The 14,926-nt window shown below is 35.9% G+C and overlaps 1 protein-coding gene across 1 annotated transcript; it reads right to left on the bottom strand.

Moving 5' to 3' along the window:
* Positions 1-4,809: 4,809 nt before the first annotated feature.
* LOC121746235 (cytochrome P450 94C1-like) lies at positions 4,810-6,853 on the bottom strand (the record flags this gene model as incomplete). Its single annotated transcript, XM_042140173.1, has 1 exon — positions 4,810-6,853. A coding segment is annotated over one exon (1,605 nt), but the record flags the coding sequence as incomplete, so codon positions are not given.
* Positions 6,854-14,926: the final 8,073 nt, after the last annotated feature.

Raw genomic sequence — 14,926 nt, 5'->3', positions numbered from 1 at the left:
CACTAATATTTACGATTACGATTCCTGCGCACGATTTGTTACGCTTTCTACAGAAATATTAGCCATTGATTTTTTTGATCTTGTGGCTATTATTTGTTCTCTAGTTATTTGGTTAAGAGGTGTTTGCCATAGATCACTATCCTATATACACATGTGCATCGTACTCTTATTTTTCTGATTCATACCCATAAGCTTTGTCAGAGTAGATCGGTTCAATTATAATCGAAATAAATAAAACTGAGTCTTGTAGTAAGAACAACAATCACTTTAAATCACAACAATTTATTCGAATGCACTATGACTTTTATTCATGACAACAATTACTTTTAACCAAATTAGCATGTAAACCGAGTGAAGATGAGCACCTCATTAATCGCCATTCATGGCCCTGCCCATTTTTTGACAGCGTTGAGCTCATCTATCATATATTCCGAATATAGAGGGATATCTAGGACATCAACCTCTCCAAGATCATCTTCATCACAACCAAAACCTTCTCCAATCTCCACCACTTTAATCATGTTGAATTTGGAGATTAATAAAAACTAACATTCTGATAAACTCGTAGTTTAGCAAGTATTTTGGATGTTTAACGTGAATTTTTCAGTGTTTTGTAGCATATTACTTGAGTTTACATCCATTATCCACTATTTAGGCGTTTTGATGACTTTGTCGAGTGTTTGTAGTTAAAACAGGTGAAAATGCGTTGAAAATGAGTTCGGGGCTGGAGTACAGAGACTTCGCCCGACCGAGCGTTCGTGCTTGAGCGAAACGCCCGATTGGGCGTTCTGAGCATAGAAAGGACGTAGTCCAGAGAGTTCGCCCGACCGGGTGTTTTGGCGACTTAAAATCGTCCGGCCGGGCGATTTGTGCGGAACATTACAAATGCTTTATTTCAGCCCCGGGTATAAAAGGCACCTAGGTTTTCGACCCTACACACCACACACGCCCTAGAAGCAGCTTTTGAAGGTTTGAGAGCGGATTTGAGAGACAAGGAGTCCCAATCCTCGACAAGGTTGAAGACGAAGACGAATTGCCGTTTAATCCATCCTTGGGAGTATTTTCATTAGTTTTCTTGTTCAACTCAATGTTTATGGATTGTTCTTGTGTTTTTGAGTTGAATATGAGTAGCTAAATCTTTTGTAGAGTTTTGATGAAGACTACAATGAACACTTGTGATTAATTTAATTACTTTTGATTACCTACGCTCTTGAGATTATTTTGTTTCATTCTTATGCCTTTTCAATTCAATTGCTTAGCTATCAATTGGATATGTTGACCTAGATTTGTGTAATCGAGAGATGCCGGTTTAGGATTGATAAAAGAATGAACAACGCCTAGATAATTTGCATTCGAGAGAAGGAATTCTAGAGTGAGGGCTTGAGTCTTTTGTTTAAAGGAGTTAATTGTTAAATATTAGAAGGAGACTTCAATATTAATAGTTAATCAACGGGTTGAGTGCAGTCGAGAGGGGGCTTAGCCTAGACTAGCAACTTTCCTACTAATCCTAGAGACTTCAATGGGTAATCAAAGTTGTTGAGTTGTTTACATTGTGGGTATTGTAGTCGGATCCACAACTCTACTTCGTTCTCTTATTTGAAACTTGCTCTTTTGTCTCTTGTTTTATTTTGTTTATATTTACTAGTTACGTACCAAAACCAACCCTTTTGGTTTGTCTAGATAGTAGTTAACATCGGTCTGTGGTACTTGAGTTTATACAATTTGTCTCTGTGGGATACGATACTCTTGCTTGTTTTGTGCTACACTAGCCCTGTACACTTGCGGGAATTTCTTGTGTTAAAATAAATTGAGTCACATTCACGTGAAGTAACACTAGATTTGAGACATACACACCTATGTAGAAGCTAACATCATATCACATGGGCGATTAATTGTAATCAAAACTCTAAGATAGCTGATTAATTACACACATCCCCTCCAAAAAAGACAAATCTAAGATGACAAATTTTAGTTAAGAACATGGTCAATCAACCGACAATCGAACACTATCGACGCCAAAATCTATGAGTGTGTCAAAGATTAAGACATGCGACAGTTTTCTGCAGAATATTATACAAAACAAATTAGAATTTCGTTAATATATTTTTTGTTGGTTTTTTTTTAATATATTTTTTTGTGTTGGTTAATGATTTAGTCATTAGTTTGTGGCGTAATTAGTGGTGTCTAATCTCGTGACTTGGCAAATTTGCTACCTTTGTTTAGTGCACATTTTCCGATTCTAAATCTAGAGGCTGCATTTCTATTGGCTAGAGGTGATTAGGTCTAAGTGGTTAGATAAAGATTCTTGATCGTGCGCATGATTAATTGGATCATTTATTTTATTCACTGCAATAATTAAACTTAAGAGAATAGATATATGGTGTAGTAAATAGAGTAGACATTATATTGAGGTGTGTTTTGATGTTATAATATGTGCAATAAAATTATGGACCCAATGTAGCTGTCCACACACAAAAAATGTAACAATAGATAAATTAGATATACATTAATTTTTAATATATAAATATTTATTTCTTTTATATGGCTATATTTGAGGAAAAACTAGAAATCGTCGACAATATACAACATAGTTGTCCAATTGAGGAAACAATAGTCGCCAAATGGACTTAATATATGAATCAGTTAAGTATGAGCGGTATCAAATTGTCATTAAATCAATTTATGAAGTTGATTAAACAAATGTATGCATCTCTTTCTATGACATAATAAAGCTCGATCTCTCCCTTTATCTATTATCCATATATTTTTATATCTATAATATATTGTTGAAGAAGGACCCCAAGTTATCTAATTAATTAGTGAAATATATGCTTTTTACTTCATATTTCTCTAAATTAATTAACATCAGAAATTACACTTGACAATTTCTGTAGACCCGTATAACATGCAACATCAATTTTTAATATTAGTACTACTTATTTACCTTGTCTATACATAGAAATAACTGATAATACTATAAGATAAGATAAAATAGTTGGTTTACAAACTCAGTCCCACGTCGGATGAGAGAGGGAAGTTGGAAGGTGTATATAATTCATGTCCAACCCTAATTAGTTTGAGGCCCCTTAGGAGTAACCCAAAAATAAATCCGTGCGGGCTTGGCCCAAAGCAGACAATATCAAACTAATGTTGCAGTCGACTATCCTAACAAGTGGTATCAGAGCCCAGGTGGCTATGAGTCGAGCCTAGATGAGCCTCGGTTAGGGTCAGGCCCTGAAGGACTCGGGTTAGAGTCGGACCTTGGATGACCCAGGGGTCAGGATTGGAACGACTCATGTTCGTGTCAACTGTGTTCCCGATGAGGTCTCGGTTTGAGGGGAGGTTTGTTGGGTTACAAACCCATCCCACATCGGATGAGTGAGGAAGTTGGAAGGTGTATATAATTCTTGTCCAACCCACCTTATGGGAGTGACCAAAAAACAAATCAGTGCGAACTTGACTCAAAGCGGACAATATTAAACTAATATTGCAGTCGTGAGTCGACGGTCCTAACAAAAATTGCATATGGATTCCACAACCCCATGATTAGAATACACGTATATACATAAGTACACATGATGGCCTTGACCTAGAAATTGTAGCAATCGATCTAATTGTTTCATTATATTATATTATCGGAATGAACTTGCTTAATATCAACGATCGTTTATACCGGTAAATAAATTAATAGTATATGTGTGAAAGTGGGCATGGCGGCGGTGTCTTAAAATTTATATTTGAGTTGACTAATTTGCTAGTATTAAATATAATACAACTTGTACTTGATTACTCAACCTTAGTTTAATTCATAAAATTATAAAACTGACAACTGCAAACTGATCAACGGCGTTTAAAAATGACTTGATGTAGCAAAATAATATTTTAAAGAGACTAAAATATGGAGTATATAATAAGTTAATAATGTGGAATACTAATATCCAAGTAATTTGAATACGACACTGTAATTAATTATACATGAAAAAGTAATACGTCGACGTGCATGGCTCTTTGCCCAGCAAAATTAAAAGAGGAAATCAAATTAATGATTGTTGCCAGCAATGAAAAAAATAAAAGAAATCAAATTAATGATTGTTGCCAGCAATGAAAAAAATAAAAAATAAAACAAGGTTATTTTATGCATTTGTTAGTTAATTTATTTGATTATATATGTATCATGTATGCTTGTCGAGTGGTATAGTAATTAATCAATTGGTGATTATTAATAGAAACATTGGGCGGTAATGCATGTGAAACACTATCTAAATTATGTACTTCCTCCGTTCCACAGTAATAGAGTCATTTTTTTATTTTGATACGTTCTATAGTAATAGAGTCATTTCCTTTTTTAGTAAAAGTGAACACATTTTTCCACACATACTTTACTCTCTCTTACTTTTTTCTCTTTTCAGCTCTCTACCTTTTTCATTTTCCACTTTATTCTCCCTTTACTTAACTCACCTAACACAATTTTTCTTAATCTTCGTACCGAAAAGAAACACCTTCATTACTATGGAACGGAGGGAGTATGCAGGGGTATATAGGATTCTAATTAAATTAATCATCGAATAAACTTAATACATCTGCATAAAGTCCAAATGGAGGAGACATAATTTTCAAGATAAGTCCGTTGTATCTTACGACAAGTAGGTATCAATATATTCCAAAGTGAAATGTTTTTATAACTTATAAGCGAGTTATTATGTTTGTGCATGTAACGACTCCAAGCCTTTTGATACTATAAAGAGAATAAATTATTTGACAATGACCCCAAGTAATATATATATGTTCATGAAATAGACACAATACTAATTAATTACAAACATAAAATCATATAATGTGACGAAACACTTCACGTTGGTCTATTTGGCTTATCCAATTGATTACAATGTGTGGTCCAACCTTAATAAACAATAATACAATGTTCAATTTATTGTATCCACTATGTGAATCTGATTTCACGTGTAAGAACCATCTTCTAATTAATTACAATTCTCTTCTTTTAATAGTCGCTAGAACGATCTTTTTTCGTATACATGTGGCGTGTACTGACATAATACAGCAGGTTACGACTACTCAAACGCCACATGTATACAAACATATGGTGTGCTATGTCGGATTGCACGAACCATAACTATTGCCTACCGATTGTCCCCTCGGCCGCAGTTCCCACGAGAAAAATGTGGTCGTTTTGTACACACAAGAGTTCTGTATGTACAAATCTGAAGCGGAAGCACGTATATTTCGAAACCTAATGCTTCCGCTCTTGAACAATTGCGGGTAGGCCACCACGGAGAGTGGCAGTCAACCCAGGCATGAACTTTGGACCTTGACCTGACCCAGTCACATGAATATCGAACCTTTGTATTAGAGAGAGTGCGACCGCCTTCATTTCCACCAACGCCATCTCCTTGCCCAAACAAACCCTAACCCCGCCCTGAAAAACCGGGTACTTAAACGGGTCTTGCTGCTTGAAAACTCCGTTTTGGAGCCATCTACTCGGGTCAAATTCTAGCCGGTCTTCCCCCCAAATCCGCTCCATTCTCCCCATCGCATACGGATGGTACGTAACCCTAGTTCCCCTCGAGACAAACGTGCCGTCGGGTAAAACGTCATCGCTTTCGCAGAATTTCGAATCGAATTGCACCGGCGGGAAGAGGCGCATGCTCTCGTGCACCGCCGCGTGCAGGTGGTGCATCTCCCGGAGCTCCGCGAATGTCGCGCCCTCGTCTCTCAACTCCCCCATCACGCGGTCAGACTCCTCGCGGATCGATTCGACGGTGGAGGGGTTCCGGCTGAGGAGCCAGAAGAAGGTGGTGAGCGCCGACGCCACCGTGTCGCGGCCGGCGAGGAGGAAGCTGACGACGATGTCTCGTAAAAAGACGTCGTCGTCGGTCGTCGCCATGAACCTCGAGAGGAGATCTCCGTCGCCGCCGCCGCCGCCGCCGTGCTCCCGCTTGTGCCTAATCACCTCCTCCGCGAGTCCGTGGACGGATCTAATCGCTTGCTTCAACCTCTTCTCCGATCCGAGATTGAGAAACCGCTTCATCCTCCACACAATCGGCGACGTCGCAACGGCTCTCTCCGCCGAGAGCCTCGACGCGAGATCGAACGCCGCCGCGAAATCGCTCGCCGGAAGCGACGGAACTAAACACTCCGGATCCAATCCGAAGGAGAATCGGCATATGCTGTCGAAGGAGAATCGACGGAAAATATCCTGCAGATCGAAATCGGATCTCGATCGGAGAAGCGGAACAAGCCTGGATTCGATCTCGGAGGTGACGATATCGAAGGCGTAGGATCTGACCGAAACACTCCCAAGCTCGAGGCTGGCCATTTTGCGCTGGAAGCGCCACAGATCGCCGTCGACGTTGAAGATGCCGCGGCCGAGGAGATCTCCCAAAATCGCGGAGAACTGCTTCCCCTTGGGATAATTGACGAAATTCGTCTTCAGCATGTGCTCGACATTAGCCGGATTGGCGGTGATCACGTTGCCGAGGACGTGAACGTGGATGGTTCCGGTGGGGGATTCGGCGAGGAGGTGGGTGTACCAATCGCATAGATTGTTGTACTTGAGCGTCCACCCCGAAGTGAGGAAGGTTTGGCAAGTTTCGCAGGCGCAATACGGCTTTAGGCGCGCTACAAAAACCATTGCGGCGGAGAGGAGGAAGAGGAGGGAGGCGAGGCCGAGCTGCAGCAACTCCATTGATGGTTTGTAGAGAGAGAGAGAGAGAGAGAGAGAGAGAGAGTGGTGTGAGTGTGAATGTGTTTGATGATGGGAAGGTGAGAGGCGAGATGGATGTGAATATATATTGTTCGGTTGTGTGGGAAAATTGTGGAAATCATTAATTAAAATATTAAAACAATTTTATTAGTGGTGCAGTTATTTGACAGCTGAAAGTGGGAATTAGGAGAGTGGTCGATTTGGGAAAATAGGGAAAAAGCATGAAGATATTGGCATAAAAAACGCGTGTCACAAAATATTGATAAGACAGCGTAGAATGTGCGTTCACTGAGATAGATGCAAATAGGTGTCTTATCAGTCTATGTGTTGTAAGCGTGTGTGAATGCGCATGGAGAAATGTAAAGAAAAGTTGGTTGAAAAAGTTAGTGGGACGTGAGATTCATTTTTTTATATTGGTTCTATAATAAAATGTGAGTGAAGTAAGTTAGTGGAATGTGAGACCTACTTACCATTTATGGTAAAAATGAAGTGTGACAATTATTGAGGGACTGGACCGAAATGAAAAAGAACGACAGTTAATTAGGAACGGAGGGAGTACTTGTTTAATAAAGTTATCAGGATATTTTTGGGCGTTAATAAGATAGTTTCTATTAGTATTATACAGTTCGAAACTCGTACATTAGCTCAAAGAGCTTGTCATTAGGAGGTTAGGATTGTAAATTTCCAATTAGACACTTAGAATTGACATGATGATATCGATTTAAGTGCAATTATTGTCTATTAATCTGCGTTATTTGATGACTAATTTTACATTCCAATAAATATTTTTATGAGATAAATAACTAAACAATTGATCTTCCATTTTATTTAATGTATATATATGTCCTAAATTTTATTAATATGACTAGTTTTCATTATTATGCATTCATTATAAAGATCATATGCGAACTTTATTGTTAGTTGTTGGATTAGTCTTTTTGGGTTAGTATGAAACCCACACGTTTAAGATTATACTCCGTAACTGAAATTTTATAACTCAATAAAATTTTATTTCGATTAACTTGCAACTCAGAATAGGATTGTGTCCAAATTTGATGGGGTGACAAGATTAGCATCTTTAGTATATATAATGAGGAACTATTAATATTTCTCTTGAGAAAATGTTAGCAGAGTTTGAGGAATACTACTAAGTAGTAGTAACTCAACTACTCTTAACACTAGTTTTATTCTTTGTTCACTCTCAAGCACTAACTCAACTACCTTTAATACTAGGTTAAATAAGTTAATTGACTATGTTGTGATTAGAATAAAAAAATCTCATTCACTACTTGTACTATAATTTTTGACTACTTAGTTATGTGTCGTGAGTGGCATAAGTGACTCATTTTTATTTTAAAAACAATAATGTAAAAGACTTGTATAATTATAAGGAGCACGCACTGCCACTAAATGAAGTTTTAATTGAAGTGGTCAAGTGTTAATTAAGACAGTTAATTGTCATCTCTTTTGGAATGTATGAATTAGTCGAGCACAAAAGAGTTGTTCTCCAAAAATAATTGTGATGAGCCAAACAATGACAATATTGGTAATAGTGTCTAGGGAGGAATGATATGTTTATATAACCTTAATTATGTGAGCTCCTTGCCGTACTTGCGCATCACTATTATTTGACGTATGTTTAGTATTGTTCGTTTCGATTTATATATATAGTTATTTTCTAATACATTAAAGAATGTCATTGAAATTTAAATTCACAAAATTCATAAAATTCAAAGCTTTATTTGTTATTTTACTAATTTATTTGAAATTATTTAGGAAACAAATCAATCCTTATGAATTTTGTAAAATTAAAAATTTCAATAACATTTTTTAATGTATTAGAATCAAAATATATTCATAAATCGAAACGAACAACGCTAAATGTGCGTCAAACAAGAGTGATGCTCACATAAGGAGATCACATTATAAGGTATGTAGTATATCAATAGTCAATATTTAGGATTGTAATTAAATGAGTTATGTTGATATATATAGTTATTAAAAATAAATGAGATATTAATCCTAGCTTTGAGTAAAAAAATATGTATGTTTTATTTAGGTGAACGACATCTTCAAGATCAATTGCATATTTAACTATTCATGGTATTGTTAATATACATAGTCCTTTTTTGAATTGTCACAAAAGGTGACCACGTTTTAGACTGCCAGTCCAAATAGGAGGTTGGCCTCGAATTGGAGGGCCATTTTTCAATTTCGTAATTTCTAAAGAATTCTAGACTGACTTTCCAAATCATTTGATACGAGTAAACTCGTATCGGAGAATAATGGCGAGAAATCGCCATTTAAAAGAGGTCCATCGCGGAAGGAATTCCGTCGAGCAACCGATGAACAAAGACGGAAAAGTAAATTGCAGAAAAGTAAAAGGCGATAAAGAGATAAATTGTATTTCTTCAATGATTAATTCAAAATATAACAAAGGCTTCTATTTATAATACTCCCTAATAACCTAACTTAGTGATCAAGAAATAAGAAAGATACGCTAAATCAATAATATATGAAATAATAGAGATATGAGAATATTCCATAGATATACTCGTATCAACTCCCCCACGGTTAAAATTCACCTTGCCCTCAAGGTGGAACCACGACATACCAAATAACGTATCCCTCCTGGGTCAAATACACAAATCTTCCTCTGCCCCCTCTTTTTCAATATTTCCATCGTATGAAAGAATGTAATCTCCTTCATAACCAATTCTCCAGTTCTTACTCGAAGCTCAACCAACTTTTTTACAGACAAAGCACTCTCATCAACAAATATTTCAACAAAATTTGTTTCCGTTGAACTAACAAGCTCCATAGAGATGCTATTAATTTGATTCATAACATCTGAAAATTGGCTCTTCCTATCATTTCTATTTTCTCTCTCATCTTCCAGTTGGGGCATAATTGTCTCAAGCTCTTGCTTCAGGCTCCCAGAACTTCTGTTCACTTTCACCGTCTTCATGTTAGACGCTGATTCATTCTTGCAACATCACCATCATTTGAATTTGCTTCATCATTAAAACTTAAACCATCAAAATTGTGAAATTTCTCCTTAGCTATTCTCTTGCCGAGCGAAGAATTCACACCCTCTGATGTCTCCATTTTTATTGAACAGGGGAGAACAACAAGTACAACGTGAGGGACCGATGATGGACTGGTATCGGAGTTGCCCGACTGAGAGATCAAAGCTGGTGGGAGTGGGTCATCGTCTAACAATTCGCCCTCAACTCCCCTGATACTGGGGTTGCACGGAGGAGCTGGCTGGGGAAGATTCAAGGACGTGACAGCAGCTGCAGCGGGCAGTGGGGCGGCTGTGCGGCAATGGCTCGTCGCGGCGTGTGGATCGCCCACGCAGCGTTCGTTTGCATCCATCCAAGACTCCAATTTTCTGACAATTGCAGTCAGGTGCTCGAGCTGTGAAACCAAGGCTACCTCCAGTAGGTTCGGTTCCAAAGTCGGCATCACCAAATCACATGGCATGTCGAGGGGCTTCATATGGCTGACACTATTGTAAGGCGGTTGGTATGAAGGCGATGGTAGTTGGAGGGGCTGGTAAGGCGACTGTGCAGCGGTGTATAGCAGAGGCTCATCTGGTAGGTCAGGTTCGGGTCGCGGGTAGGACACCGAAGAGGGCCTTAGCACACTAAAGGGAGGCGCTGGAATCGGGCTCGCCGGGTATGGATATGAGTATCCAAATTGCACGTTCTGGCTTTGGGGGTACCAACACGATGTGGGGCTCGGCATGGGCAGTGGCGAGAGGAACGGTCTGTCGAATTGTGAGACCTATCGGATCTGTTAATAGACAGGTTGCCATGACTGGGTTCCAGCGTTGAAGTAACTCGGCTGTGCATAGGGGCCAGGTACGTTCGTGTTGAAGCACAACGGTGTATACACGGCCTGACCAATTTCCTCTAGCGCTAGCATCTCTGGATCGTCGATTGAAAGAGGTTGGCTATGCTGGAGACCGAAGAACTGATAATGGAAAAAAAATATGTGGGCGTGTCTTCCTCGCACTTAGAGATCGCCGTCACCGATGCAGAATTTCCTCCGTCGATCAGCTTGGGGTCGAATTGGGAGATGAGCACGAAATGAAAGCACCAGATGATACGAGTAAACTCGTATCGGAGAATAATGGCGAGAAATCGCCGGATAAAGGAGGTCCGTTTGCATAAGGAATTCCGTCGAGCAACCGATGAACAAAGACGGAAAAGTAAATTGCAGAAAAGTAAAATACGATAAGAGATAAATTGTATTTCTTCAATGATTAATTCAAAAGATAACAAAGGCTCCTATTTATAATACTCCCTAATAATCTAACTTAGTGATCAAGAAATAGAAAAGATACGCTAAATCAATAATATATGAAATAATAGAGATATGAGAATATTCCATAGATATACTCGTATCATCATTTTAGAAAAATAAATGGATTGGTCAAAACTCGAGTTTTTGACTTTCAAACATTATACTTCGTTGTTCTTTTCATATTTATTCATGCATGCTGCTTGACTAGAAAACTTGAGGTATATATACATACTGAATTATATAAACAAATCAATTTTTAAGATTTGAAAAATACTTAATTATGATATCGCTTTTTAGAGTTTGAACTATTATTGGAACATTCTTTAAATTGTTACATACACAAAGCTCGTTATACCAATTCCAACCGTCTAGAATTAAGACATCAGATTATAGTAATACTGCCTCCCCTTGAGATAATAAATACAAACGAGGCATATATTTTAAATTTAAGTTTGCATTTTTATATAGGAATTTTGTATTTTAAATTTTACTGATAATACTATATTTTTAGTTTATTCTGATAATTATAGCCACTTTTGCATAACAATTTATATAAAATTTGAATAAATTTAAATATTATATAAAAAAATTACAAAAATAAGTTTGGTAGGGGTTCAACTTCAAGCCCTTTAGCCCTCTATTTGTGTTCGTCAATGACGATATATATTTTTAGAAATATATGGTTCAATAATTAAGAAAATTATGTAAAATCATGATATATCTTGTAAGCATGATATTTTATTTCCATCAATTGGCTTGAATATATGTTGTTGTTTTCGACTCTACACATTAAATACGAATATTAACAAAGGCCAAGTCATAGTCAACGACCAATACGAATTTGGTGGATATTAGAAAAATAAAAAATCTACTTGTTAAAAATTGATTTAGCCCTCCGAGTATAGTGGAACTTGTGCTAATTTTAATTCTTTTTAGTATACTTTGAAAAATTCAGTAAGAAAAATTATTTAGACAGCATGCGACAATTGTATTTTCTAGATAACTTTTGAATCAACATTTTTCAATCAAAATATTATACTTATTATATACTACTTGTATTAATCAATATTCAAACATACATTAATCAACTATTCGTTCTTGTATAGCATGTGTGTCGATATTGCTAGAATCATATCGATATCATCGACCAATCGAAAATCTGATAATAATTATAAGAGGGAACATCATTTTAGGTCAACGAACTTTGCCAAAGTATCATTTTAGGTCCGTGAACTTTGAAAATCTTATTTTAGGTCCGTGAACTTTGAGTTAGTATCATTTTAGGTCATTTTTACTATTTCCAAGTTTTTTGGGACGAAAATACCCTCAATACCTTAAAATATATATATTTTTAATAAATTTATCATATACTCATATTTTTTATAAATATCTTTACAATATATTTTTGACAAATTTTCTAAATATAATTTGACCTTAAATATTATCACTTAATTTTGTGACATGCAAGTAAAATTGCTTCTTCAATTTTTTATATTAATTTTTTTTAAAATTGAATAAAGAACTTTTCTTTAATAATAAAAAAATTGAATAAAGATCTTTTTATAAATATCTTTACAATATATTTTTGACAAATTTTCTAAATATAATTTGACCTTCAATATTATAATTTAATTTTGTGACATGCAAGAAAAGATCTTTATTCAATTTTTTTTTATTAGAGAAAAGTTATTTATTCAACATTAAAAAAAATTAGATAAAAAATTGAAGAAGCAATTTTACTTGCATGTCACAAAATTAAGTGATAATATTTAAGGTCAAATTATATTTAGAAAATTTGTCAAAAATATATTGTAAAGATATTTATAAAAAAAATATGAGTATATGATAAATTTATTAAAAATATATACATTTAATGTATTGAGGGTATTTTCGTCCAAAAAAACTTGGAAATAGTAAAAAGGACCTAAAATGATACTAACTCAAAGTTCACGGACCTAAAATAAGATTTTCAAAGTTTACGGACCTAAAATGATACTTTGTCAAAGTTCGTAGACCTAAAATGATGTTCCCTCTAATTATAATTATAATAATAATAATAACAATAATAATAGTAATAATAATGTTGTAATAAAATTAATAATGGGGGTATTTGCTTCTAAAGTATCGAACTATTGATCTGTTACGACTTTAAAATTAATCAAGATTTCGGTGACTTACTTATATGTTTATTATGGGATCAATAAATATGATGTTACATTATTGACAGTAAATCAAATTAGTATTATACCAAATAAAAAAATTCATTTGGCACACAATCTAACGTTGTTTTTGTTAGAGGTTGATAGTGCCACTTAACTAAGTCTTATAAATTATGTTAGCACCGAAATCAAAATTCAATAATTTAGATATATAATTTAAAATAAATACACAAAATTAAGTTTAGAATTTTTTTTTGCACATTACCGACTATTAATTTATTAGCAATAAAAATCTCACCAAACACGCCTGGATATGCTACACGATATAATTTCTTAATAATGACGTCTATTAAAACAAATTCGACTTTTATTGCAAATCAAAATGTGCCCATGCCTAATAGATACTACTGTCATTAACGTTTTGCAAGTCATGTTTGGTAAAGTGTTCACATGAGTCCAATGCCAATATTTTCTAGCCACCAAAATGAACTATAATCGGTTAATGGAAACGTCTAAAGGGATTTAAAAGCCTTTCGTCTTCGACAACGATCTCGGTCTTTCAGTTGACCGTAACCATTATTAGGTGTTGATGTGATTTTGAAAGTAAAATACACATATTAGAAAAAATGTGAGTATGGTTCGAATAATGAACGTTAATTATTGTGTTCAACTTAGACACACTAATTTTTTTTTCAATGCTGCATAATAAATTGAACCATATTAATTACCATACACAGATTGGATTAAAAACAAATTAAACTAAATTAAATTCAGTCCTAAATCATGCCGACATATATGATTCCTTATGTTTTCTCTATTCACAATTTTGTGCGTGCTGGACTTAACGTCGTTTTCTCTACTTGCATAATAATTTTAACCTATTTAGCCAGTTGTGGGCAATCAACTGTGCAATTTGAAGTCGATATGTCATAACTGGAAATTAACAGGCAGGAAAAAAAGGACATAAGTGTTACTTTTGGAATATCAATGACTGACATTTATCTCGAATCTAAAAAGAGCAAAGTCACATTTTACACGTTTTAAATGAGAAATTAATGTATATTAACAAATTTTGCGTACGATGATGTTGACAAGTATCCATTGCATGTACTATTCCTCCAAATCAGGAAAAATAGACCTATAATTGCTAGCAATTATTTCAATAGTTACTTTTTTAAAAGATTTTTTTTTGTTAAGGCCATTAGCAATGGGGCGCCCTAAGGTGCGCCACGTCATCAGTTTTATCCTCCTACCCCCATCTGCAATGGGGCGCCCTAAGGCCCGCCCTATATGTTATTAATTTAAATGTTATAATATTGTTTTGTTAATTAATGTAAATGTTTTAAAAAATGTAATGCAAACTAAATTAAAAATACAACGATTAACTAAAAACCGGTGAAGATTGCATTCATTAAACAAAAGTTACACGTTTTGAGTTGGCTAAAATCTATGTAATTCCCAACTTCTGGCGCAGCTCATCGATCAAAATGCTCAAGAAGTGTTGGGAATTGCATAGATTTTGTGCGTCTACAACAACGTCCTCGCCATCGAGACTGTTGCCAACTTCTCGTACGTGGCGGTCGACGGGTGCGAGGATGATGTCGCCACCGCCTTCCCCTTGGCCTTCACAGCCTTGACGCCTATGGGACGCAGGGAGGACATCGGTGTGCCGGAACTCTCAATGTCCTCGTACGGCCGGTTGAGGTCCACTGGACGAGTTCCGCTTTCACCGCTC

The sequence above is a fragment of the Salvia splendens genome, chromosome 8, assembly GCF_004379255.2.
Source record: "Salvia splendens isolate huo1 chromosome 8, SspV2, whole genome shotgun sequence".
Classification (NCBI taxonomy): domain Eukaryota; kingdom Viridiplantae; phylum Streptophyta; class Magnoliopsida; order Lamiales; family Lamiaceae; genus Salvia; species Salvia splendens.
Note: the sequence above shows the minus strand (reverse complement) of the source record. Positions and strands in the feature narration are given on the sequence as shown.